The sequence below is a fragment of the Ochlerotatus camptorhynchus genome, unplaced genomic scaffold (genome assembly GCF_037179485.1).
Source record: "Ochlerotatus camptorhynchus isolate MF236.1 unplaced genomic scaffold, CSIRO-AGI_Acam_v1.1 ptg000253l, whole genome shotgun sequence".
Classification (NCBI taxonomy): Eukaryota; Metazoa; Arthropoda; class Insecta; order Diptera; family Culicidae; genus Ochlerotatus; species Ochlerotatus camptorhynchus.
This window is the reverse complement of record NW_027040743.1, coordinates 105,626-133,584: the sequence shown is the minus strand read 5'-3', so window position 1 is coordinate 133,584 and position 27,959 is coordinate 105,626. Positions and strand designations below refer to the sequence as shown.

Sequence of the window (27,959 nt, the reverse complement as noted above, 5' to 3'; positions counted from 1 at the left end):
GTGGCTTAATGTTGCAGTTGCGGGTACCGTGTCCGAAGTTCAGACACCGCTGGCACTGAGTCACATCGCGATGGCCGCCACGGTATGGCTCCCAGCGAACGATGATGGAATTGATGGACCGGATGGCTTTCAGTGCGTTGAGCGTCACCGTTCCCTTCTGGAAGTGTACCAGGAAAAGGCTATCCGGATACGCCTTTACATTCTCGTCTCTTCTTGTCATTCGATACACGGCACTTGGGGCCAGCTTGTACCGGTCCCTGATTTCTGATTCGATAAACTTCGGGTCGAAGTTTGGTAGGCCCTGATGACGACCTTGAACGGCTTCTCACTGGGAATGTCGTGGGTAAAGAATTCCACCTTGGAAGTCCTCAGGTGGGCGACGACCACGTCAAACTCCGTTTTGGTACGGAGCATCACTTTAGTGCCGACTCTGCCCAACTTGTATTCGGCTTTAACACCCAGCGTCGCTAGATCCGCAATGAGCACATTAAGATGGGCATTTTTCACTACCAATGGAGGTAGCTTCACTTTTGCCGTGCTCATTTCGGCAGTATTCACGGTTTCGGCAGCGTCACCGAAATCTCCAACATCGCTGTTGTTCGTCGCAGTGACATCGGACTGGCCTCGATTCTTCTTCCTCTTCTTGATGCGTTTTTCCAACACAGCTGGCTCGATATTCCCATCCATGGGGAGAACAGCAAACCTGTTCGAGGTAGGCACACCGGAGCTTCCTTCACCGGGGTTCTGGACCTTCGCCGGGCTTCGCGACCGATGCTTCCCCATTACGGGGCACACACACACGCACGACAAACCGCGAAAGAGAGAGCGCGAATACTATCGCCACGAACTTTTCAAACAACTCGAGAGAGCGAGCTAACACCGAACTGAACTGCTTGACGATCAAGCAGAGAATCATGAGCAAAAGCATGACAGCAGCGCTGTTTTATATCTTTTCAGGTTCAGAACCTGATAGGATTTCCCGCAGTTTTTTATGAATGGGGCGGAGCAGAAAGTTTCTTTTGTGCAGAATATGTAAAATAGGATGGACTTTGGATGTTAATATAATTGCATATATAGAGGCACCAGATATGTTTTACCGTCAGTTGTGTGTAATTCACCAACTGAATGTCATCAAACATGTCTTCAATGCAATTTTTTGTTCAAATTTGGTAAAACTTGGTTTTACTAATGATTGTGGTATGTTTAAAATTTATTTCCCGGAAAAAAGGGATCATTAAAGTCTGTCTCGTTTTCGGGTTATTGATGAGGGGGGTTTTAGAAGTGGTATTTGAGGGGGGGCGGGTAGGAGAGGTATTTGAGGGGGGGGGGGGTTAGGAGAGGTATTTGAGGGGGGGGGGGGTAGGAGAGGTATTTGAGGGGGGGGGGTTTAGGAGAGGTATTTGAGGGGGGGGGGGGTTTAGGAGAGGTATTTGAGGGGGGGGGTTTAGGAGAGGTATTTGAGGGGGGGTAGGAGGGGTTTGATGGTGGGGAGAGGGGTAGGAGAGGTTTCATGGTGGGGGGGGGGTAGGAGAGGTTTGTTGGTGGGGGAGGGTAGGAGAGGTTGTTGAGGGGGGGGGGGGCCGAGAGATTGTTGTGAAGGGCGTGTGTACTTTTCCTCATTGTGGTCACGCCGTGATCCACCTTAAGCTGCTGATTTGGTCCTACTTACTGCAGGACCAAGCGCCACGCCGTCCGAAGCGTTAATGAGCAGTGGCATGAGACCAGCGCTGATTTATATCTTTTCAGATTCAAGCAGAATGATGTGCAACCAAGTGGTATTCGTTTATGATGACTGGGTTTGCGAAAAAGGCTTATTTCATGAAAACAGTGATAAAATTATCATTTGTACATTTTCAAAAGTTTAATTACAGAAAAATTGGAAAAATATTTATTTCAACAGGTTCGTAATGTAATATCCTATCGATTGGCGTATTTGGATTTTAATTTCATCTATAAATGACAAAGTTACAAGCGTTCAAAACCTAACACTCCTTCACCACACATATTTTTTGACTTGCACCCCAGTATAGTAGACAAAGACGTAGTTCTACGTCAAAAACTAATCTTGGTTGTATCTCTTTTTCGTTTGCAAGCATTGGCAGAAGAAGATGGCTTTATAACAGAGCCCCGTCTTGAAACGAGTGTACGATTCCAGATTGGTTTCTGTAATGAGAAGTATCACGATCCTCATCGAAATTTAAGTATTATTGACAATAATCATAACAATCAACTGGTATATACATTGAAAGGGAAGGGACGGTTCAACAGGGCACCCGATTGAAGCGATTTGGAAGGGGAGAGTGGGAATGCCAACTCCCTGTTGAGAACATTTCGTGGATAAAAGGCGGGCTCTTCTCCCCACTCATTTATTTATTTATTTATTTATTTATTTCATCAACCGATGTAGACTAGTACAAATACATATACAAATTTGTTTTTCTTAAGAATATTAAAAAATATATTGTCAGCTATTATATTTTTACTTCCTACGAGTTATGATTCCGTATGGAGTTAAAATATTGTTTTAGTTTATGCCGAGACATTGAAAAGTCAATGGTTTCGCAGTATTGATTGTAAGACGCCATCATGCGATTTAATGGCCCAAATTTTGCATAATTTGTGCGATGATGGGTTACGGCAAATAAATTTCGATTTCTGAGTTGTCGAGTAGGTACATAAAAATTTAATTTTGATAAAAGTTCTGCTGAGTTAATGCGCTGCGAAACGATATCGTTTACAAACGAAACCATTGCATATACACGACGCTCTTTTAATGTTTGTATGTTTATAAGCATGCAGCGTGCTTCATATGATGGAAGAGGAAATGATGTCCAACCTAATTTACGAAGGGCATATAATAGAAATTGCTTTTGTACTGATTCTAATCTTTCTTCGTGCGTGATTGAAAATGGAGACCATACAATGCTGCAATATTCCAGTATTGACCTCACATAGGCAATATATAGTGTTTTAATTGTGTATGGGTCCTGAAAGTTATAGCAAAAGCGCTTGATAAAGCCTAGCATGTTATTTGCCCTGTGAATAATTGTATTGTAATGGTCTATGAAAGTTAGGGCATCTTCCTGTTTGGGGGCTTGTCTTTTTGACCAATTGGCTGATCAAGTTGCTGGAAGGAGATTCTTTATTGTTCCGTAGATGCGTATAATTTATTTTGCCTATCGATCTACCCAATCCGTTTTTGGCCCTTCATACAGCGACATGTTGAGGACAATCAGAGTTATTAAGCTTGATCAAGACAAACAGAGAAGAGAGCCCACTGCTGTCGGACTTAGTTTCCGTGCTAAAATGGGTGGTAAACCACTATCATCATCATCAATTCTCATAGGCCACCCAGTCTGCCTGGTCGTATCGTCATCTTGGACGCCGCGTCGTTACAAATGTCGACCTCGCGCAGAGCTGTATAAGTATTGGATGGTGGTCACTGCCGTGAAGGTCTGGAATTACGCTACAGGTAGCCTTGCTTGCAAGGTAGCGGCTGATAGCACCCACGTCAATGGCCGAGGACTGCCCGCCGTTGAAAAAGTATCTCCATAAGGCTCCTATGATACCCATAAGCGAATCCTGTCGATTTCAATATTTCTATTGAACACCGCTAACAGAACAATCGCAGCTCCTCTTCTACCTCATAGGTACACAAAACATCATCTGACGATCCAACCCACCATCATTAACATGGTGAAAAACTGTTCCGCTCACACAGAAGCAAATACTACACTTCCGGCGGAAGCGAAAACATCGGAAACACCAGCGATTTCACAAAACTGGACCAACTAATTTCTATTTTTTATGAAACACACAAATGTTGGCTACTTTTCTCGTAATTCTAGAAGAAAAAAAAAATCTAAAAATAATGTTTTATTTCAAAGTTTGAATGGTAGTAATCGTCATTTTAACTGCTCGAATGAAGTGGTAAATTGACACAAACAATTTGACATCCGGAAAATATTCGCGTCCGTTTAGAAGCAGGGCTAGATTTCTAGATCTCCATTGGCTAGATTTGTTTAGTTAGTACTTAGTTAGTATTTTACCGAAGACATCAAATCAAGAAGACTGGCAACTCTGCCAGAATCCAAGCGACAGATACAGTAGCGCTGCGCTCGAGTGAAGGTGGAAGTAACGCATAGATAAATGAGCAAATACACAAACCATTCTTCTTAGGTTGTAATCTTTGCTATCCAATTCGTTCGAAGCATTTACCTTTTCGCGGCAGATGACGCGATTGTGCCGGTCTCATAGCGGTCGTATGAGAAAATGGTAGATTGGCCAGTCTTCTTGATATGTTGTCTTCGATTTTACTGTAGAAAGCAGGAGCACGTTTTTTTATACTACATGTGCGTAACTTCATTGAAACACCTCCTCTGCAAGCTTGAGGCTATCCCCATTCCACAATGGAAAACTTATCACGCATCCGCCGGCTTCTTGGTAACGCCTAACTACCTTCATTGAAAACCGAAAAAAAAACTCCTCTCTGCAATTCAATTCGCATAAATAACAACATCGAAAATTTGAATAATGACATCATTAAAGGTGAATCAAATTTGAATAAATTAAGAGGCATCATATGCGTGTGTCGTTATACATAGTCACTCGTCTCGGTCTCGGTTATCTCGGGCTTGGCCAGTGGGTGACCATGAGCGGTGAATGGGTGCTGGGTGGTCAAACGAGGTGGCAAAGTGCAATGACAGGTAGCTGCCAGTAGGTGGTTTAGCTAGCAGACCAACCTTAAACATGACCGTAGCTCGGAGGCTTGTTAGTTTTGCACATTTGTCTGGTCGCTTACGGAAGTGGCAGCTGAACGCCACTCGGAGATTAGTTATCTCTCTCTCTCTGCATCCAGCCTCCCACCAGATAGATGCACTGCATAATCATTTGCCCTACTTGTTGTGTGAACGTGAACATGAGTGCGTGGTGAAAATGTTTGCTCGAGGAAAGTCGCTTCGCAAGATAAGCGGTTCCATTAAAAAGAGATTATCATATGCTGATATGAGTCAATTAAAGCGAATGATGGCAAACTTGGAACCGGTTAGATCTCCTGTTCAAGGGAACAGAAAATCGATTCCATTTGCTTTTGGCTGCCTGACGGTTGAAAAGTAACGAAAACCGCAGCGGTAAAAGCAAGGACCGGAACACTCGACCTCGGAACTTTGTCTGCTGCTACACTCGTAAAGTGGATTGTAGATGATGGTAGTCACACGGAAGCCCTCTCTTCCACCATGTAGTACAAGTGTATTTTAATGGAAACTGAATGGAAAGAGCAGACTAGAAGAAGAAGAAGAAGAAGCATTTAATGTAGGTCAACCAGGACACGTACTTCTCGTTTGTCGTGTATTCGACAGAGCAACACCATTCGATCTGGTTCATTAGGTTCGAGGAAAATGGTACTTGAGTGCACAGGATTTCTGCTTCATAAAATGGAATTTGTCCAACTTTGGTACGTGCTATGGCATAGGTGTGTGTAGGATAGGCGCTGTCCCTGCTGATTTGTTTTTTCCCTAAATGATTTAAACGTCTGAAACAAGCCCAGTTGATTGCAGAATTCGCCTTTTGAAACAAAACGCCACTGTTCTATTTCCAAGGACAATTAGATTTTTTAAAACCACATCTCTCTTGCCCTAAGGACGTGCCAATTATCCAATCCGTGGAATCTGGAAAACAAGAGAAGAAAAGATCCTGCCTTGTAACTGACAAATGGTTACAAGCTCATGTGTGCTTTCGAATCTCGGGGGCACTGCTGCATCGAACGTCCAAGTCATTTGTTCAGTTTCTCCGAAAGCTGCTCCGTCATGTCGTCGGTCGGTCGTTCGTTTGTTCATCCGTGTTGACCTGCAACCTAAGTGTACAAAAAACTTTCCGAAAGGTGAGCACTTGCATCGTTTCCCCACATTTTCCATTTCAAATTGATCCACGTGTTACACCCGACCGACAGACCGACTTTGACTCGTATTCTGCAACTGCAACGACAACGAAACGGAACGAAATGGAATTAAAAGTATCTGCTCCATTTAATTAATCCTGTGAGTGTGCACCAATCCTTCCCCAAACAGTTGCAGAAAATGGAATTCCAAACGATTGCACCCGACCGACCTGGACAAATGCTGGCAGGATTCGGTTTATGCGGTAAATGGGGCGTTGAAAAATATCGGTCAAATTCAGGTATGCACGAAACTCACCAAATTAATTGCGGCACTGACAAATTCCAAAGAAGCAATGAAGAAAGCCCCTCCTCCGCGCGTCAAGATAGCTCTCTTTACATTGTAACGGAACGAAAGCTACCGCTCATCCCCGCTCACCGTGCCATTCAGAACGATTAATTCATCGCCATTTAAGGACTCGATGGTGATGGAAGAATTCCTTTGCTAAATTGATGCCTGTCTGTCCTCCTCTGATGCCCTAGGGAAGAATATCAAACTTTTCTGTTTGTGATGGATATTCCCCGACTTTGATGGCATTTGTCGCTTCGTTCAGAGGGGGTGGAAATTCCACTCAATTGTTGGCAAGTTTTCCGGCTGAGCTTTTGTTGACGCGAATGGCGGAAGACGATTTTCCGACCAAGTTTTTATAGCGCTTCTAGAAAGGTGCTATCTAACACGGAACGGGATGGCATTCTATTTGCTTTGTGTTGAATGATAATGGGGAAATTTAGGAGGAGTTGATAAGGTTTGTACCTATCACTCAACAGCAGAGGCTACTTTTTGCTTCAATCTAATATTATTATAATATGGGGTTGTTCTTAAACCGCGTAGACTTCTTTGAAGGGAGGATGGTTTGCCAGTGGTATACAAATGTCCGGAAAAAAAATATACGGACGGTTGTCCACGCAAGGGCCTACACCCGAGCAACGTCGGTTAACAAAATGAGAGCAAATGAATATGAAATCTTTTTTTATCTAGTTCATTTATTTGTAAGGCTCAAGCCGATAAATTAATTGTTCTTTGTTTGTAACAAAATTCACTTAGTTCTATGTGAATAGAATTGTAGGAGTTAAGCCGGAAAATCGCGGCTTACCCGAGGTTAGAGGGGTACATTGTCGAAGGATAGGAAAAGAGGAGGAGCTTGGGGGTAGGGTTTCGTTGTCTCATCAGAGCGATGTCGCCAGTATGAACGGTAGTGTGGTTCAAGATTTGTCTGGATTTCGACCGGCTATGGTGACCAGTGGGCGCCGATGAGACTCATGGAGACGGGGAACAAGACAAACAAAAACTAATGGAGAGATACAAAAGACAAACGAATTACATTATTATACTAGACATTTGCAGAATCACATAAATCGACTGCATATAGCAGATATCGCGGGTACCCTAATATGACATCTTGCTATTGATATCAAATAGAAACCTCGATTTGATTTCAACAGTTGACTAAACAATTAAATGTTCACTATGATATGACAGGATTCAAAACTAAAAGCAGCTTGATTTCAAGATTTGCTGTGAATATCTAATCGAAAATAAATAAAGTTGCCGGAACTAGTAATTCAGCAGCAGTTCCAGCTGTGTAAATAATCTATCGTTAAAATATGTTTACTTAGTTTGAACTCTCATTTTGGTAGCTTTCCTGCTGGATCGATGCATTTATTTGCATGATGAAAGTGCAACTGCACACTGCTGATGGATGCAACCGACTAATGCAGATAATCACATGGAAAAATAGGTGACGCCAATAAGTTTGCTTTAGATCTATTGAACAACGACTCTTTTTTTAATTTTCCTGACTGAATGTTCTATTTTTTTTTTTTTTTCATTGGGTTTTTATAAATTTAGTTCATTAGATACTTTTGAAAGAAGTTAAGTTTTATTTCAGGAATGTGTAACCTTGTTAAACCTAAAAAAAATGTTCACGTGGAGGTGAACCAGCCTCAGGCTGAAAGCCTCCGTTATAAAGAAAACCTAACCTAACAATATTCAGAATAGGCATTTTCTTCATTAATTCCTTATACATGAATTAGCATTCAATTACAAGAAATTCAATTAAACTGAAAGCTTAAAATGCATTGATTTTTTTTTTTTTTATTATTCATTCTAATAATCTCAACGAAAGCTAGTTCTTAAAGCAATGACGAAAATCCAACATCATAATAAGTAATCAATTTGATTTAAATTAACAGCAGATTGAAAACTAAATATGATTTGTGTTTGATGTAGAATTACGTCTTTTGGCATCATATTGGGGGTGAAATTAAAAAAAAAACCAAAATCGACCGCGTTACAAAAAAAAATCAGGTTTTGACCACTTATTACTCTGTCAATAGCGGATAGATATTAATTCTAAACAACCCAATTGATTGGAATGTCATCTACGATTCTGCTAAAATGAATACTTTATAATTTTCAAAACGTCACTATTGAAAATTGCACGAATATGCAACTGTTGCTTTACAAATGAACATTATCACCGATGTACTGTGAAAAGCACATTCCCTAACACAGATTTCAAAATCGAATTTATTCCAGTCTCACCAAACGGTGTTTATTCAATCAAAATTCAGTAGTTTTCAAATAGCGTGTAAAACATTTGACTATATCCCTTTGAAACAAAGATGTACATTGTATGTAACGTATCAATTCGCCAAGAACATCAATTGAGGACTACTATGCCATCGTACTTCACCAAAATGTTCACCAATCGATCCAGGTGCAACGCATGAGCCCCGCTGTCATCTCCAAGAACATCGAGGAAATAATTCCACAGCATTGTTCTAAACTGGCTTCCGAGCTTTCAACCCATCGGTCCTTTTCAGGACCACAAATAGAAAAGTAAAGTAAAGAGTTCAAGTAAGAGCTTGTATCCAAGACATATCGTCCAGGATTGGCTACATGGACACTAGACTGATGCAAAATTTGACATTTTTGCTCCACAGTGCAACGGTCCCAAATCGGGTCCTGATTAGCCTCCAAAAATTTGAACTCATTTGGTAAGAAACTGACTTGGCACAAACCATTTGAAGTTTATATGGAACTTACTATGGGAAATCCAAAATTTTTGTTCATTGTCGTCTAGCCTTTTTCCATATTCCACTGTTCAAAAGTTCCACCACTTCAAACTAGTGAACAACGAATAGAAGATTAGGAATTACATAATTGAACACTATCTCTCTTTTCCCTTGCTTCAAGATTATTCTCGGTACAGGAAAACCGAGGTCTTATCACTATTAAGGCATACACAGTTAAATAGACTATGTGTTCCTTTTATTACTGAAAAATCATGTTCCCCTAGTTTGAAGTAGTCAGGAATAGGAATCGGTTGGTGACCTTAATACAAAGAACGAAATAATAGTGAAGAATAATGGAATGTTATCAGTGATGCAAACTTGAACCACCTATGGTGGTAAGCGCCAGTCGGTATGATCCTCGGATTAAATCCCGATCATGCCTCGATCATCCGTCCGACTGCTTTGATGTCAACATCAGAGTTAATCAACTCGACTCTAAGCAATCATCTTGCAGATCATCCAAACAAGATCGGTATTAAAAGTTAATCCGAGTTTGAGCTCACCACCACTTGTGTGCATGTTGATATTGCACACAGAAAATTACTTGTTAAATATTTAATTTCCTTCTGATATCTTTCTCATTTTCAGGGGATCGCTTGTCGAAGCACTCTCCATGATCATCCATCAAGTTGACGAAAGAAGTAAACAGCAACTGGTGAATATCGTGTTCGGTGGTGATCCATCACCGATCTGGTCATTCCCGACAATCACGACACTCATCTGTGCTCGTTTTGAATCAGTTGCTGTTTTGCTAGCTTATGTGAGTGTGTTGGTGAGTGAGCCCAACAGCTTCCGTTTAATTTGGCCAGCTTTGTTTGTAGGGCACACAGTCGCGCGTGGCGAGACTAACTTTTTTTTTATAATGGAACACTCTAAAATTGCTTGGATTTCAGCTTGGAACACAGTTGGCCATCTGCCCATAGAAACCGATATTTCTATCACTGGGCCAGTTACTCCTGCTCCCACTTGATTGTTCAATCTTGAACCATCTGTATAAAAAACAATTGATCCTGGACGAAGAAGCAGGCCACCAAATTGCCATGAATTACGCCCAGGGTCAAATACTTTAAAAAATTCGATTGAAATTGTATCTTTTCTCCATCCAGTCTTTGTTGTTCCTTACAAGAGAGTTGATACTAACAGTTTTTAGAATCCTAAGATGTCCTCTAAGGTCTCCTTCAAAGAGTTTCACTGACCTTGTAATCCTTAGAGCACAGTTTTCGGCTTCTAATTGTACAAATTGATGCAATGGTAGCATATAAAGCAAAGCATCCAATGCCTTCGACGGTGTACTTCTCATTGCACCAGTTATTGAGAGAGTTGCTAACCTTTGGAGTTTTTCTAACTTTCTCTGAACAACACTCTCTTTTGTTTTTGGCCACCAGACCAATGCACCATAAGTAATCCTGGGTTTCACAATTGCCAAGTAAAACCAATGGATCATTTTCGGTTTCAGTACCCACTATTTGCCGAATGTTCTTTTGCATATCCATAGAGCATAAGTAGCTTTAGGCAATAATGCTCTAGATGCATATTTCAATTTAATTTACTATTAAGGATTACTCCAAGATATTTGACAGCATTAGAAAGTTCCAAAAGTGTGCCTTTCAATCTTATGTTGTCTAATGCAAATTTCTTCCTTCGCGTAAATGACACAATAGTAGTTTTAGAAGGATTTATGTTTAATCCTTCCGTATCACACCACGCAATTTGCATAATACAATCATATTTGCCACGTACAATTATGACTATATCATCTGCGAAGCCAATTATTTCGAAGCCTTGGGCTATTAAATTTTTGAGAAGATCATCAACTATTAAAGACCACAATTGCGGGCATCCTTTGGATGCGCTTACACTGATGAGTAAGCTTCCAAGGTTTGCTGATATTCCTCTTTTTGATAACATTTCATTGATCCAATTTACAATGCTTTGATCGAAACCACGATTCAGTCATTGAATTGTGAGATGAATTATCGAATGCACCTTCAATGTCAAGGAATGCAGCAAGTGAAATTTTCTTTTGTTCCAAAAGATCTTACTAGTTTTGTAACAACTGTAAAGGGTGTCCACGATGAAATTGCCACACTATGAAATTGCTCTAACTTTTTAACCGTTGGGTAGAATTTACTGAAAATTTGGGTGGATTTAGTTCATAGTGCATTATTTACATCCTGCAAGTTTTAAAGTCCTGTGATCAAAACTCGCGGAAATGGAGTCGAAAGAACAGCTCGTGCGTGATAAAATCTTGCGCATTCATCATGAGAACAAGGATCTCTCGCATCGTTCCATCGCTAAAACGTTGGGAATCGCGAATTCCACGGTGTCGCGAGTGATTAAGCGGTTCGAGGAACGGTTGACCACCGATCGGAAGCCCAGAAGTGAAGGAAAAAGTATTCCGTACAACACCAAAAATCACAACCGCGTAGTTGGGGCCTTCAACCGAAATCCGAACGCCTCCGTTAGGGATGTGGCTAAGAAGCTGTACCTAAGCCGAAGTTTTGTCCAGAAGGCCAAAACTAAGGCTGGGCTTCGAACGTTCAAGGTACAAAAGGCCCCTAATCGCGACGAGAAGCAGAACAAGTCCGCCAAAACCCGTGCCAGGAAGTTGTACCTCAACATGCTGACGAAAGTTGAATGCTGCATCATGGACGACGAAACATATGTGAAGGCCGACTTCAAACAGATCCCCGGCAACCTGTTTTTCACGGCCAAAGATAAGTTCAGCGTTCCGGAGCATGTCCGCACTCAGAAGATGTCCAAATTTGCGAAGAAATTCCTGGTTTGGCAAGCCATCTGCACGTGCGGGAAGCGGAGTGCACCTTTCGTGACCCAGGACACGATGAACGGACAGGTGTACATAAAAGAGTGCCTCCAGAAGCGGCTGCTTCCTCTCCTGAAGGCCCACAACGTCCCAACAATCTTCTGGCCGGATTTGGCCTCATGCCACTACTCCAAGGACGTGCTGAAGTGGTATGCGGACAATAAGGTCAATTTCGTGCCGAAAATGTTCAACCCTCCCAACACTCCGGAGCTCCGCCCCATCGAGAAGTACTGGGCGATTATGAAGCAGCACCTTCTTAAACGACCTAAGGTAGTGAAGACAGTCGAGGAACTGAAGAAAGTATGGGTTTACATGCAAAAAACGGTTGATTCACAGGTTGTGCAGAATCTTATGGCCGGGGTTAAGGCCAAGGTGCGGGCATTTGCGTATGGACTGTAAATTAAATACGAGTAAAATGGTAAAATGAAGTTTAATAGTTATTTCTCAATCCCTGAAAATTTGATGGCAATCGGATGAAAACTCGAATTTTGCGAATCAATTTTGTGTGTGGCAATTTCATCGTGGACACCCTTTATCTTCTTTGATATCCGTGTTTTCTGATTATAAGCGGTGAGGGATTCCTTATATTGTTCCCACTTTTGTGTTCATTTAGCCCTATTGAAAAGCTTTCGGGCTTTTTACGAAGTTTCTGTAGCCTGTTGTTCCACCAAGGTACATCCCTATTTGTAGAGCGTTCATTTTCGATGCAATTCTCATAAAAGGCATGTTGGATCAAATTTGAAAGTTGTTTAGAACTATTCTCAAGTTCTTCACAAGTGTTTAAGCTAATTGCTATCGTTTCTCTTCCTGCCACTAGCTCTGAATTATATAGCTCCCAGTCTGTTTTCCTAGAATCTCTAAAAATTTGTGTGAACCGTTGACCAGCCTCATATTCAAATAATATTTGCTTGTGATCAGACAAAGATATGTCGTTGAACTTAGAATGCGTAGGCATTGTTTTCATTTTCTTCTGTCGTTTCACTTTTGCTCATCATCGTACTGCAGAAGTCGTCACTGTTTTCGTTGTGCTTTACATCATTAGCAGCGAGTGTTACGTTTTGCCTGTGAGCAGCGACCATTACTGGTGATTGTTGTTTTCCATGGCTTTACCTCTCACTGCGTGACAAAACGATCTGTCAGCGATAGTCGGTTGATGCATTGACGAGTGTCGAGTGAGTGTCATGATATTTGCATCACGGGAATTAGCTGAACACTACTATACCGTTTATATTACTAGGTCAATCACCATGTATCCGTATTTTCAGTCATACTTCGGCATATTTCATCGGTATTTTATTAATTTGTATAAAAATACAACATATTTATAAATAATTTTTCCAGGGTGCTAGAATCTTTTAAAACTCTAGGGATTGTCTTCAAGTTTCAAGTTTTTTCTAGTCGTATTTTAATTAAGTTAGACTTAAAGTCTTACAATCTTACAATCCTGGATCTTTTTAATTTTCCGTGGAAACCCCTCAAAACATTTATTTTTTTACTTTCCCAAGAATTTTCTAAGAAACAAGTTTTAAATTATTGATAAAGATGACGGGAATCATGCTCAATAACATTAGGAAGAAATCCATCGTAAATAGTTAACCAGGGTGGAAAAGTGATAAATTGGTATTACGAATTGTTTGAGGAATCTAAAGCTTGCAAGAAATTAAGATCCAAAGAAAAGATTTTTTTAAGGTTACGTTTTGCTCGATATCTGAATTTTATTTTCACCAGACAGTGACAGATTTTTAAAATTTGGAGTCTGATATAATTTTAAATTTTTCCTACTTATTTACCAAGCATTTAAAACATATAATTTTTTTAAACCAAGCATAACCTTGACATAACAGCTCTTTTAATGTTGCATATAAAATTCATTCTAAACGATTAGAATTTAGGAAGTTTTACAATATTTTGTGACTCCGACAATTTAGCAAAGCAAAATGATAAAACACCTTTAGTATCCCTAATTTATCAAATTTTTCAAAAACGTATAATAATAAAGATGTTGCGAATTTTTTTGCATTACGCACTAAAAACAATTTGGATTTAAATTGGGATTCCCTTCAAATTTTGACTACCTGCTGAAATTTTTGATATTCACTCTACTTAATTGTTGGTTTTCTCATGAAACCTCGTTCTCAGTTTATTCTATGTATAAATTACTGTTGTTATATTCATTAAAATTCCTTATGTATTTTCTTCAGATTTACCTTTGATCATTTTTCAGAAACCTTTTGAAAGTCACCTCCGACCTGCTGTTGAAGTTTGCTAATAATTATCTTGAATCCTTCTTCAGCACCCCCCGGAATTTTTTTTTTTTATCTGGTTCGTTTATTTGGAAGGCTCAATCGCGTTAGCTTTACGGAGCCGATAATTCATTGTTCTTTGTTTGTAACAAAATTCACTTAATTCTATGTCTAGTAGGAGTTGGGCCGATTACTCACGGCTTACTCGAGGTTAGAAGGGTACATTTTCGAAGGATAGGATCAGGGGAGGAGCTTGGGGTAGGGTTTCGTTGTCTCATCAGAGCGTTGTCGCCAGTATGAACGGTAGTGCTGTTCTAGCTTCGTTCGGAGTTCAACCGGCTATGGTGGGTGACCAGTGGGCGACGATGAGACTCATCGAGACGGGGCCCGGAAATTTTCTCAGAACTTCTTTTTAGAAAGTTACAAGGGTTCTCCTTAAAATTCCCTAAGATTTATTAAATATTCAATTCATTTATCTTTCGAGCTATTTACTTTACTTTAGAACTCTAGTCAACATTGTCAATCTTTGAAATACCAGACAAGCTTATTTTAAGATAACCGAGACAAACCAGTCCAGGGCTGAAAGTCTCCTTAATAAAAATATATGTAAAAAAATAGTGTTAAGATCTTTGAAAATATATCAACATGTCAGATTCTTGGGAAAGTTTTAGAGTCATTATTGTTTCGTAGAAGAGAAAAAAAAAATTAAAGTTTCAAATGGGATTTAATGAACAAAATATTTTAATTTTTTTAAATTTGAAAAATAATTCTCAGTCCTTTAACAAAAATCAAGAAGCATGAAGATTTTCGTAGTCTGTGATTATCAAGAAAAAAATGTTACTTAGGTATAATCAGGTTTTGCCTGCAGTCTATATTTTATTTGATTTTTTTTTTTATAAATATCGTAAATCCTAGTTATTCAATAATAGATGAATCAGCCGTATATAGGAGTAAATTTTATCATTCCGTTGAGATCCTTCCTTTTTGTTTGTTAACATTTTATTTTAAACAAGATTGGAATGCAATTGAGGAGCTTAACTACCTTCCTTTGGTTTGTTTTTTTCCGTCGATCTTGTTTTCCGTGCTGAGCACCAATGCTACCGACGTGCCAGGAAGGCAGCTCCCACACCTGGACCCTACCTATCGACCCATCAACTCATGAACCGGGGACCAACGGCTTTACTTCCCATCCGAAGGAAGGCGTGATCAGAGATGTTATGCCTCAGAACATCCCGGCGGCGCCGACTGGGATTGAACCCAGGCCTGCTGGGGTGAGAGGTAATCACGCTTACCACTACACCACCGGCGCCGTAGCTTAACTACCTTGACCGCTACCGCTTTTGCTAACTGAGTAGAAGATCGTGGGTTTATTCCCAAGCCCCTCCAAAACAAAACTATTAATATGGTCGAATCGCCTGCTTAAGCGAATCCTAACCCATCTCCTACCCAACTATCAAACTCCGTAGCATCTATTTGTGCGTCGGTGAGTAGATGTTACATCAACAATATCCTTCCTTTCTCAAATAGTTTACCTTAAACAATAAGAATAAGAACGTTAAAGTAGATATATGAGTATGCAGTATGTCCGCAACATTGTTATGATAAATGAGTTAATTTTCATTTATACTTGTTTTTGTTGATGTTTTGTGCTTTTCCAGGTGGAAATATATTTTTGTTTATTTAGGAAACAATACTACAATTCTCATAATCCAAATTCGACTGCGCGTTTCCAAGTAAAATTTGACTCCACTTCTCGAAATCTAAATTCGATTGCACTTTTCCAAGTAAAATTTGACTTCAATTCTCGTAACACAAACTCGACTACGCTTTTGCAAGTAAAATTTGACTTCAATTCTCGTAATCCAAACTCGATTGGGCTTTTCCTGGTGAAAACGTATTTCTTTTTTTCGACTTCCCGCAGCCACATCGCTGTTGATGTTGAATCCAATAATCAGGAATTGAAACCGAGATCTGGCTATTGGATATTGGAAAAAATTCCCTGTCCTTGGGTGTTACATCAATAAAAAAAATAAGAGTAATAATATAGATCCTCGATTCTCAACCTGCAGTTCGCGTACCCCCACTAAGCGAAAAACAAATGAAAAGGAGTAATGTTAAGCGAGCTTTACCGCTCGGTGGAGAAACGTTGAGAATCGTTGATATAGATCAACAGCGAATAATTTCCATCGGTTTCCGACCATTGTCTGTTATATTTAGTAGTAGAAAAAGTAGTACTCACCTATTTTAGCTTCCGTCAGTTTAACACAGCATATTGCAGCGAAGCATGCCCATGTTAAGGTGACGACCGGGAAGACCTTCAATCTTCTATGGAGGTCCATTTTAAGTTGCCCAGGTAATCCATTATGTTTCATTCATTCGACATTTGAGTAGTCGGTCTTTGAATTCGTGCGTGCTGTTTGCTCACTGTGCCTTTTTCTACCGCCGTGGGATAGTGTTCACTAGCATTATTGCCCTCGGGCGTGCTGAAATGTTTTCCACTCTCTGCAAAAGTTTTCCCACCAACGCGCATCTGTTTTCACACAATTATTAGCCGAAATTTCGATAGCGTGCGTCCGGAGGGAAATTTCTTCGCACCTCCTCCAACAGCGTCGAGTGGCAGCCTAAACGTGTTTGACTAAACTTTCCGCCCTGGCAGACTAATAGAAACAAGGTGGCAATAATGGTTGGGTTGGCGAATATAATTACTTTATTTTCCTTTCTTTCACGGCAGACTGAGAGGGGGACAACACCTCACGAACCGAATCCGAAATCACTTTTCCCTCAATTATGTGCACGTGTTTGTTTACTTTGCCGAATAACTTGCCTCAGCCAATTCGCACGTAGGAAATAATACAGGCAAGGAGCGCGTGGGGGTCGGATCGTCCTACTTTTTGCACTTTTCTCGAGTATCAATTTTCACTTAGTCGAAACAAAAATCTTGGAAATAAACGGACGAAAAAAAAAAGAAAACTTTCGCAAAAAAAGGAAGGTGCCTCTCAAGTTTCCCTGGTAGATTCCTGGAGTAAGGAAACTTTATGAATTTTTCAGGCTCACGTAGCAGCTTTGATTTTGTTTTTCCGCTGTCACTGTCTGCAGCCGTCACATTGGCGTCCAACCAATAATGCAGTGGCAATAGCAGCCGATGGGGAACCGAGGAGTCGAAATTAAAAAATAATCAAGTCAACTTCGTGACACAATCACTTACTACCTGGCGTCTTTGTCTTTGGTTCACGTGTTTTCAAAATGCCGTTTCCAGCAATGGTGGTGCTGGTGTTCGTTAATAATGTACAAACACTGCGAGTTGGTATTTTTTTCTCTCACTGATATTTATTCGTTCTTCGTGATAACGATAATGGTGGGCTATATTTGGGTGTCACCACGAGGTTGAACCAATCTGGAAATAGCAAAGAAGGATACATTTTTGATTAGATGTCTGCTCAATTGTGGGTCTGTGCATTAGGATACAGGTTATCTGGAAGACTTTGTAAGTTTTTGGTATTGAACTAAGATTGTGGCTACTGGAGGATATAAAAAAACTGATAAAAATCAATCAAAGTCTTAAAGAATTAAACACTTTGGACACCAATCCAAAATCTAATTTTCCTCAAACCTTGCACACACGATATTTTAAAACGGATTTTTAATTATTTCATCTTGTTGGACAGCTTAAGTAATAGTTAATGATAGGTCATTACCTCTTCTTCATCCTTTTATTCTTCTTCATCCTTTTATTCTTCTTCATCTTATTAGTTGTATTTCAAGCTTATTGTTGATTGCATATTAGTTTAATGGTGTCAACTTAGTGTTCTAGATGCACTTCAATAGTAATTAATTGAGAGCTTTCAATACCTGTACTATTTTTGCATTAGAATAATTGTGTGGCAAGTACAACCATACATTATGTCCATGAAGGTCGAGAAACTTTCAAATCAGAAAAATGCCTAGACCGAATCGGGAATTGAACCCAGCCACCTCCAGCATTGTCTTACTTTGTAGCTGCGGCTTTACCCACTGAGGCCCTGGGAGGCCCCCTGACAGTTAATTAAATATTTGGTTTTCCAATCGGTAGACCGTTTAAGCAAGCTAAAACTTACCGATTTCTTAAGTTTGAGATGCTTAATTTATGTAATTCGGACGCTATGTGATTTCATTATAATAATTTCTTGTTCAAAATCAGTAAGCTTTTAAGACTCCTTCAATTGAGGTCCAACTTGGTTTTGGGTACATTTTTTTCGGTGACCAATACATGAAGTAGGCTGCGCTGAAAATCTGACGTGTTGTTTTTTCAGCTGCGTTTCTTCCTTCCGGAAATTGAACAATTATAGTTTCAAAATACTTTAAAGTATGTGCCAAAACTTATATCCAATCATCCAAGAAGTGATCAGTGTCGATTTTGCGTCGGTCGTTGTGTTTTTTTTTTCCTTTATTTGGTTGATGATCCGGTCAAAATCTTACGGAGGCCGTTTGCCCAACCTGCTACCAGAACCAAACATAATAGTGCATTTATTCACAAGCTGATTATTCATCTCTGTCTACGGCTCTTTATGAGACAACTGGCTCTGATCATCGCTAACGTGTAATCGGAAAATGTACACTTGAAGGATCGGGGCTGGTCTTTTTCACGATGCGTGCCCAGAGTGACATGAAGAAGGAAAGTGATGTTTACTTATTGTGTGGTTGGATTCGCTGGAAGAGGATTTTTTTTAAAATGACTAGAGAAAATTAAGCATCGGGAATACGCTCCCGGATATATTGATTTGGTGAGAACGTTGCAGTTGAAGATTGTTCGCTCTAAATAATCCTTTTTGAATACATTTCATTAATCAAACATTATTATATGCTGGGTTTGGGGGGCTGCCTAAGGGTTTCAAAGGATGTGTAGACTGGACAAGGGTTCGTAGATTTGCCAGTCCCTTGTCACGTCTTGATAGACGTACATCTTGTCGTTTGTCTTCCAAAGGTCTCCAATGAAGTTGTTTCACCCTGCTGCAACAAACCATCAGGCAGAACTTTACAACCAGTGAAGTATCTGCAGTCATAGGTAATCCTTGCACTGATGGTGGGTTCTATTCACATCACATCACATCACATTTTTTTCTGTGACCAATAATATGATATTGAGGCTCACTATTAACAACGCGTCGTTATGAAATAAATATAAGCAAATTTATTGTTTTACCATTGAAATAATAGTGAGCCTCAATATCACATTATTGGTCACAGAAAAAAATGTACCCAAAAACAAGTTGCCTTGACGCAATTTCAATGAATAGCATCTTCGTGAGTTTTTATCTAACTGTAGTTCAACAAAATAAAATAAAATGCATCAGGTCCTCCCTAGGCCCCCTCCAGATAAATTTTCTAGCAACGGCAATGGATATCATAATGAGAGAGTGAGAGAATTTTCCGCTACCTTATTTGCTTAACCTTGACAGATACGCGTATTTCGTCTACAATGTGCAGACTTCTTCAGAGTCTTGTACTAATACTCGACGACAATGGATATTGTTGACAAATGAGAGACCATTGTAAATAAGCAGTGCTCTTTTAACCTTTTAGCGGGTGCGTTAAAAAAAAATTACGTAAACAAGCGCGTCGTGAATTGAGTACACGGCGAATAATTCCAGATTGAAAGAAGCAGTCTTCAGAATAGTTGTTCCGTTGGACAATACCCGTTTGGCAATGGCCAGTTTGGTTCGGAAGTTATTCACTAGGTGGCGCTAGAGTACACATAAACTTCTCCAATTTATATTTCAGAAATGAAATGAGAAATGAGAGATTATGAACTGATCTGCCATTCCACATCAGGTCACATGGGCACCTTAAATCCAACTTTTTGACAAATTGTTAGAACAGTTTAAAAAGAAAACTGTTAAAGAGAGAATAAATTTGGAATTTCACTATCCGGATATCTGAATAATTACTATACGCCTGATAACCATCTCAACGTTTTCCCAATTTATTTTATTTCAATATTGGGTACTGGAAAGCATGATATTCTGTATACTTAATATCAATTCAACGATATTCCGTTTGTCTGAAAGTGATTTTATTATAACTGAACTGAAGTATCCGGATAATTGAAGTCCCAGCTCTAGGTGGCACCCAAGTTCAAATAAACTCACTTGGTGGCGCCAGAGTATACATTAACATTATATATATATATATCTCAGGATGGACACCATATAGAAGCTTCGCGTCTTCTTCAAAATTGTTCAATTGGACGCAACTCATTCCAACCCTTGCTGGATTGTGATAGGGGGAGATGCAAGCACTGAAAAAACTCATCAACAACAATCCGTTGTGGTACATGCAACCGATTTGTTTGCAGAAAGCACTTAACAATAGTGGCAAATAGCGAAGGGGAGGTCGAATATGACTGATTGCACTCAGCAAATGCTAAGTTTGTTTTATTAATTTGTATTCATGATTTTAGCTACTAAGCATTAACTATAAAGCATAAAAAATCCTTTATTTCCTGGCGCCACATAGTGCTGGTAATTTTCAACTAAAATTCACTACTGAACAAGTCTCATTCGTTTGAACAACTTTGCTGAAGATAGGAATTTTAGATATGGTCTTTATCCAGAGCTACCACTAGATGAACTTTATTTATACTCTTGCGTTACCTAGTGAGTCAATTTTCAACTAAACATCTAACTACTAAACGGGTTTTGTCCATTTAAACAACTTTGCCGAAGAAAGGAAGTTTCTATCTGGTATCGATCCTGAGTTACCACTAGTACATTATTCATATTCTAAAGTCTTGTAGTGAGTCAATTCACAACTAAACTATTCTTTCTTAAACGGGTCTCATAATTTTGAACAATTTTGCTGAAGAAAACAAATTCTATCTGTTATCAATTCTGAGTTACCACTAAATAAAATTTAATTGTCCTCTGGCGCTGTCTAGTGAGTCAATTCCCAACTAAATTGTTCACTGCAGAACGGGTTGCGTTCAATTCAACAACAATGCTCAATGCAAAATCTTTCAATCTTAACTAGATCCTGAGTTATCAATAGAAAAAGCTGTTTATCCTATACCGCCACCTAGTGAATCAACTAGTGACCAGCCGGATAATGTCCGACTGCACAACTTTGCTGAAAACAGAGTTTTCCTATCTGGTATATTTTAAGAACTATAATTGGCGTGTACTGAGATGACGCGACTTCTTACATTATTTTTTTTCTTTGATTTTTTGTTCGTTGAAATTGTTTACAGTTCTGAGTACCAATGCTACCGACGCCAGGGAGGCAGCTCCTACACCTGGACTCTACCTATCGTGCAATCAACTCATGTACCGGGGACCAAAGGCTCCAGGTTTAGGAGATGCTGCGTCAGCATTGGTACTCAGTACGGAAAACAATTTCCCGTTCTGCAGTGAACAATTTAGTTGGGAATTCACTCACTAGGCAGCGCCAGAGGACAAAAACAGTTCATTTAGTGATAACCCAGGATTGATAACAGATATAAATTTTATTTCTTCAGCAAAAAAAAAATTCGTATCTTCAGCAAAGTTGTTCAAACGAATGAGACCTGTTCAGTATTGAATTGTAGTTGAGAACGTGGCGCCAAGACATAAATAATTTTTTAAATGCTTTAAAGAAAATAAAAAGTGTGTTGACATAGTTAACAGTCAGATCGAAATTTATTTTTTGTGTTTGAATGTGTATATCAAATTCAAATTTCAAAATATCTAGCTTTATACAATTGCAAAATTGTGTTTGGTGTTCAAGTTGCATTGACATGAGTTAAATGATTAAAAAATTCGTAAAAATAACATTCTGCTTCAAATATATTGCTTATTTGTTCTATATGGCTTTTGAGTAGAACTTAAAACTTGCCGAAGAAAGAATTAAGCTAAGAAGTCAAATAAAAAGTAGAGACTAAACGTGCGTGTACGATTTATAACTTGGACAGTCATTAAGTTTGTTCGATATTTAAAAAAAAGCAAATTTGCATGATGGATTTATTTTTTTAAATAGTTTTTGGACCTTGGAAATCACTTTTCTTTCAACTTTCCTCTGCTTTGAAATATGAACTGTTAAAGTAAGTTATATTTCATTGTTGTCATCATCGATTGTGCATAATTGCATTATCATTGTCTTGCCTCATAGTAATTGTTGCTTATTTTCCTATTCAAATTTCAAAGATACTAATGTCATTTGACGAGGTGCGCATTAATAAAAAAAAATGGTTTAGTAACCCAATACAACCCCTTCGGATTAATAACCGTCTCCCTCTGTTTCAAAACCTAGCTATAGTTCGTCCTTGTTTCAAAATGCTGGGAAATGTGTGTCATTCCATCACACTTTTCCAAAACCGGAACGATTTACATTTTCAAAAATAAACCACACCTCATGTTCACCAGAACCAAAAAAAGTTAATTCGGCTGCCAAACCAAGCTCGTCAAACCCTCCTTCAAAGCATTCGTAGCACCATTTACCCAGAAGCTTCGTAATATGTCTTGGAATGGAAACCGGCTCAGTACGAGCCTTTACGGGTAACAATAATCAAAACCACAGAGATCTTCTCGCTAACCATCTACGGAACGAGCCTGAAAAGCCTTTCGGCAAATTCTAATGTAAACGGGTAGCACACGGAGTCTGCGAGTGATTTCCCACCAAGCCCCCGTCCCGCTTGCTCTCGTACCGAAGGTAGAAAAATATGAAGTAGATATCCTCTTCTCTGACAAGCTTTGTTAGGCAGCTCCCCAGAAGACATGATGAGCTACGTTTTTATGGGAAAACCATGCATTGTCTGATTCATTCTGATATATATAGGCATATTTCCGCACACGTTCCCTAATAGGAAATGAATATGGAACAGTTTCACAGAAGAAATGGGTAAAGGAAGATATCTCCACCAGTGTGAAGCGTGGACTGTTTTCAAGCATTGTGGAGGCGTCGGGGATGAAAAGCCTTGTCTGGTTGAATGATTTAATGGTTTTTGTAATGCTTAGAAATGATCGCTCGGGATGGGGGGAAACGGGTTTTGCGGTGGAAGGCTGTTCAGTTTGTTGTTCCATATAATTTGGTAGGACAGACTGTTTTTGCTTGAGCAGGAAGGTAAATCTGGAGCTGTTGTGGAAAAATGATTTACGAGCTGTGATTTGTTCGTGTATTCATTTGGAAGAGTAAGTACGGGCATTGAAATATGTACAGTTTCAGAAAAATTCACACGAAGCATTAAACTCTCTCGATTCATCACACAAACACGAAAGAGACATCGAAGCCCAAAGAAAGTACCACTTCAATAACGAGCAGGAAAACCAAATTAGCCACATTTTCCCTCACCCGAAAGGACGCCTCAAGAAGAAGAAGAACGTGTAACTTCATTATCACGTACAAAGAGGCGTCCCCACTGGCACGATCCGACCAACCGACCAAGCAACAAACCAGCACCAGAGTATTTCTGTGTATACACACAGAAGTTGGGCGGCGAAGGAATCGATTTCATGGGCCAAGATCAAAAGGAGCAAAACTTTGCCTTTGAGGCATCGTAGATTCCAGTAGGATACCTATCTAGTATAGTTAGTAGCAATGGCACACAACGAGAAGCCAAAAGAAAATTAATGAACATGTGTAATTTTCGTATGGCACCGAAACTCGGCCTGGCTGGGGTGCACCATCGCTCCTGGAAGCATCATCGATAAATTACTAAATGGATGCTCCCCAGAGGCTGTATTTTGCCGTTCTTCGATTTGCTTTGCGTATTTTCGGCTCGTTCCAAATTGGGTGGAAATTTATGCCTCCCTAAGTTGCGGCGGCTGGTTTCGTTTCTTGGTAGAGCACGTCTCTGCCTTTCCGTCGATACATCCCTGGGGCTGGGATAGGTTGTAGCTGCCTCGTGCCTACATTCTCAGACTGGGTTTTTCTTTCTCCAAACCAGTAGTGTGCAGTGATAAATGGGCTGCGGTAGGTGTGCGTTAGGTTCATGTTCGATCCCAATGCAGAAACCGGTCTAGGACTGGTTCCTAGGATGTCTTTGGGGTAGGTTTTAAGTGGCGCTCATTTGGATGGTGGTGGCGGGGGTGGTGCTGGTGTTTGGGACGACGGAAGTGGTAATGAATAGGTTTGGATTAATTATCAGTATACTGCACTAATATAATCAGGGAAAGATTCTGTTTAATTATCACCAGTGAACAAGGACAGTGCAAGGTTCAATGTGTGAGGTATTGGACTGAAAAACTGCTCCTTTGTTACTTACATCCATGGGACACATTCACGACTAAAACCTCACTCGCCTTCTGCTGAGTTCTATCTAGGGAATATGAATTTTTGCCTCATTAATTTGGCTAAAATTTAATTTTGTCAAGATATTTTTAGCAACTGTCATTTTATAATCTACCTTGTTAACGTACTCTACGGGGTCTTTGGGAAATAGAATCACATTCCAAAAGATAATAAGTGCAGAGTTTTTAAATGGGACGATCACAGGAAATATATATCTTTCAGAGTACGTTCAGAACAAACTTAAATAATTTTAAATAGGGGAAATGGCTCTAATGTTGGCCTATGGATCTAACATTGGGCCCATGGCTAAAAATCTGCTATTGATCAATTTTATCTAGAAGAACGCGTCATTGGGACGGTACTAATGGATATTTTTTGTTGCTATTGAAAATTTAGTCGATTGCTGAATTTATGTATGGGCCCAAATTAGGGGCACTTATGCCGACACAACATACATTTCCCATACATGTGTAGTTCAATCCTATTCCACTGGACCTACGATCCAGATTGACTCCACCCATTTCTATTCCTAGAATAAGCTGTATGTTTTTATTTTTCCTTTCAGCCTGAGGATGGTTCGTTTCATAATAAGTTGTATTTGATATCCAAGTTTTTTTTAACCTTTTCTTGGAAGTAATCTGGATCAATATAAATTATCATTATTCCTTAAAATTTTATCTAGCCTTTTGTCCATTCGACCCTCTACATTTCAACCGATGTCTATTGTCCATTAGACCTTTTGTCAAATTTCATTCGAATTTTTGTTCATTCGTCTGTTGGTCCATTGCGATATTTTCGCCATTTTAATCTTTTGGCCATTCCAACTATTTAAACATTCGAACTTTGTCCTTCAAAATTTAATCAGTAGGGGAAATGTCCCTAATGTTGGTCTTTGGATCTAAGATTGGGCCCATCGCTAAAAATCTGCTATTTATCAAATTTATCTAGATGAACGCGTTATTGGGACGTTACTAATGGATATTTTTGGTTGCTTTTGCCCATTCAACGTTCAGTCCATTTCAAACTTTTGTCTATTCTACCTTTTGTCTTCCTAAGCTTTAATTGTCCTTTTGTTCACTCGACCATTTTAACCCTTACAATTTAAATTGACCTTTTATACATTTGACCGTTTGTCCATTCGACCCTTTTGATTTCACTAAACGTTTTGTCCTTTTGGCTAATTTCGTTCGACATTTTGTTCATTCGCCCTTTGTACAATTTCGACTTTTTCTCCAATTTGAATTTTGTTTTTCAATCATTTGTCCTACAACATGGTTGCTTCCACTCATTTGCTGTATAAAATTGTTTTTCGGAATTATGAAATCATCAGACATTATGATGATAATAAATACTTATAATTTACAAGAAGAGGTTATAAAGTATGTGTTTGACCCACAACACCTGTCAATATTGCTTTCAGAGCGTCACAATCAGCGATTAAACGATTCGTGAGCACTCTAAGTGAACGCTCACAAATCATAAAATCGCTGATTGTGACGCTCTGAAATCTAAATTAACATATTTTATGAGTCAGTAACCTATTCTAGTAATTTACAAGTAAGGGTTTGCTAAACGTAAATTGGTTCGCACTAGGGGTAAGACAGCTGTACTCAGAGTTAAGGTGGTTCGCTGTGAGATCCTTATTCTCGCTACCACTTCGAAACTTTAATTGCACAAAAATCAGCTTCCACGACACGTACTACAATGAAACCGTTACTCCACGTTTGCTGCACTGCCGCATACATGCAGTAGCAATTTCAGGTGAAATGGAACTCTAATTTCCGAGATGTGTGTAATTGAAAATTCGAGGTGGAAATGCATTTATAGCCTACGTGGCGGCCATTTGTGGACTCTACAAGGAATCACCTTAATATATTTGCAGTGAGTAAATTTGAGTTACTCATATTTACTTAAAAATAAACAAAGTAGTCTAATATGTTTCATCAAATAATGTTCAAACAATCCCCGTCTGTCAGAATGTTTTGATTTCAAGATTTAGTATTCATTCATTAAAAGATCCAAGTTAGATGGCTCTTGTCCAAGCCAGGGAATGTTTAGGCCTCTTTTGCTTTCTAGGATGGATGGCTAAAGTGTAATGCCTTTGAAGTTTTTGGAGATGTGGTGGTGTTTTACCCGGGAATCTTAAAATAGCTGAAGACTCTTCCCGGGAATCGGGAAATATTTTCGGTAGCTATTTATTAACACTTGAACTTCGTCAGGATTTCCCCCGGAAGATTTTTCCGACAATTTCTGGAAGTTTCTTCCAACTTCCCCTTGAAGATTTTGACCAGCTTCTTCGCAAGGATTCTTATGATTTCTCCGGGAGGTTTCGTCTGACTTTGCACGAAAGTTTCTTCCAACATCTCCTGGAAGTTTTTTTTTAAACTTGTCCTGGAAGAATCTTCCACCTTCTCCCGCAAATTTCGTCCATTGTTCAACGGAAGTTTAATCATCTTTTCATTCCAACAGTATCAAGGGTTCGCACAAAAAGACCTGTATTTCGTGATTCAATAAGTTTAAAAAGTTCATTAATGGTTGCCTTACAGAAATTTTATTAAAACTTCAAAGATACAGCATTAGATGGTTACATTTCTCCAGTTCGAACGAAATCTCGAGCCTTCCTCTTGATGGAGCCCATTAGCGATTTTACATTAGCATTTTTCGGTTGGTCGAAATTCCGGGAAATTTGGAGGATTAATTAGCTTGAGGACAATATCGATCTTGTTGGCAGCATACCACAAATTGGGCCAAAAGCTGACTTTGACCCTATGCTTGCGGATGAACGGCAATACACTGGAACCTCCATTTACGAACCAAAACGGTGGTTCGTAAATCGAATTAGTTCGTAAAAAAAACCTCGTTATTTGGGATTTACTTTGTAAAAAGAGGTTTTTGAAAATATTGTCAAATACCCCACAATATGGGTATTTTGGAATCAGGGTGACGTGTAGGGACCGGAAATCGATGTCTGACCCCATTTTGAAATCCAAGATGGCGGCTTCCGGTTACAGAAAAACTTGGAAATTCTGCCAAATACCCCGCAATATGGGTATTTTTGGAATCGGAGTGACGTGTAGGGACCGGATATCGATGTATGACGCCATTTTGAAATCCAAGATGGCGACTTTCGGTTACAGGATAGCAGAAAAACACCGTTAAATACACAACAATATGGATATTTTTGGAATCGGAGTAACCTGTGAGAACCGAGAATCCATATCTGACGCCATTTCGAAATCCAAGATGGTGACATCCGGTTACAGAAACACTGGGAAATACTGTCAAATACTCCACAATATGGGTTTTTTGGAATCGGGGTGACTTATTAGGACTGAAAACCCATGTATGACGCCATTTTGAAATTCAATATGGTGACTTCCGGTTACACAAAAATAATGTTAAAGAACCTACAATACGGGTATCTTAAGAATCGGGGTGACGTGGTGGTATTTGCCAATTTTTCTGTAACCGGAAGCCCCCATCTTGGATTTCGAAATGACGCCAGACATAAGTTTCCGGTTCTTACACGTCACTCCAATTCCAAAAATACACATATGGGGTGGGGTATATGATAGAATTTCCAAGTTTTTCTTTAACCGGAAGCCACCATCTTGGATTTCAAAATGGGGTCAGACATCAATTTCCG

At 39.5% G+C, this 27,959-nt stretch overlaps 1 protein-coding gene across 1 annotated transcript in view; it reads right to left on the bottom strand.

Annotated features, from left to right (window-relative positions):
• LOC135704972 (acid sphingomyelinase-like phosphodiesterase 3b) overlaps positions 1-27,959 on the bottom strand; it is a 232,689-nt gene that overhangs the window by 144,903 nt on the left and 59,827 nt on the right. Inside the window, exon 2 of the mRNA XM_065226514.1 lies at positions 16,317-17,471. Within this exon, the coding sequence (XP_065082586.1) occupies positions 16,317-16,449 (133 nt within the window). The 5' untranslated portion in view covers positions 16,450-17,471. The remainder of the gene's footprint in view (positions 1-16,316; positions 17,472-27,959) is intronic.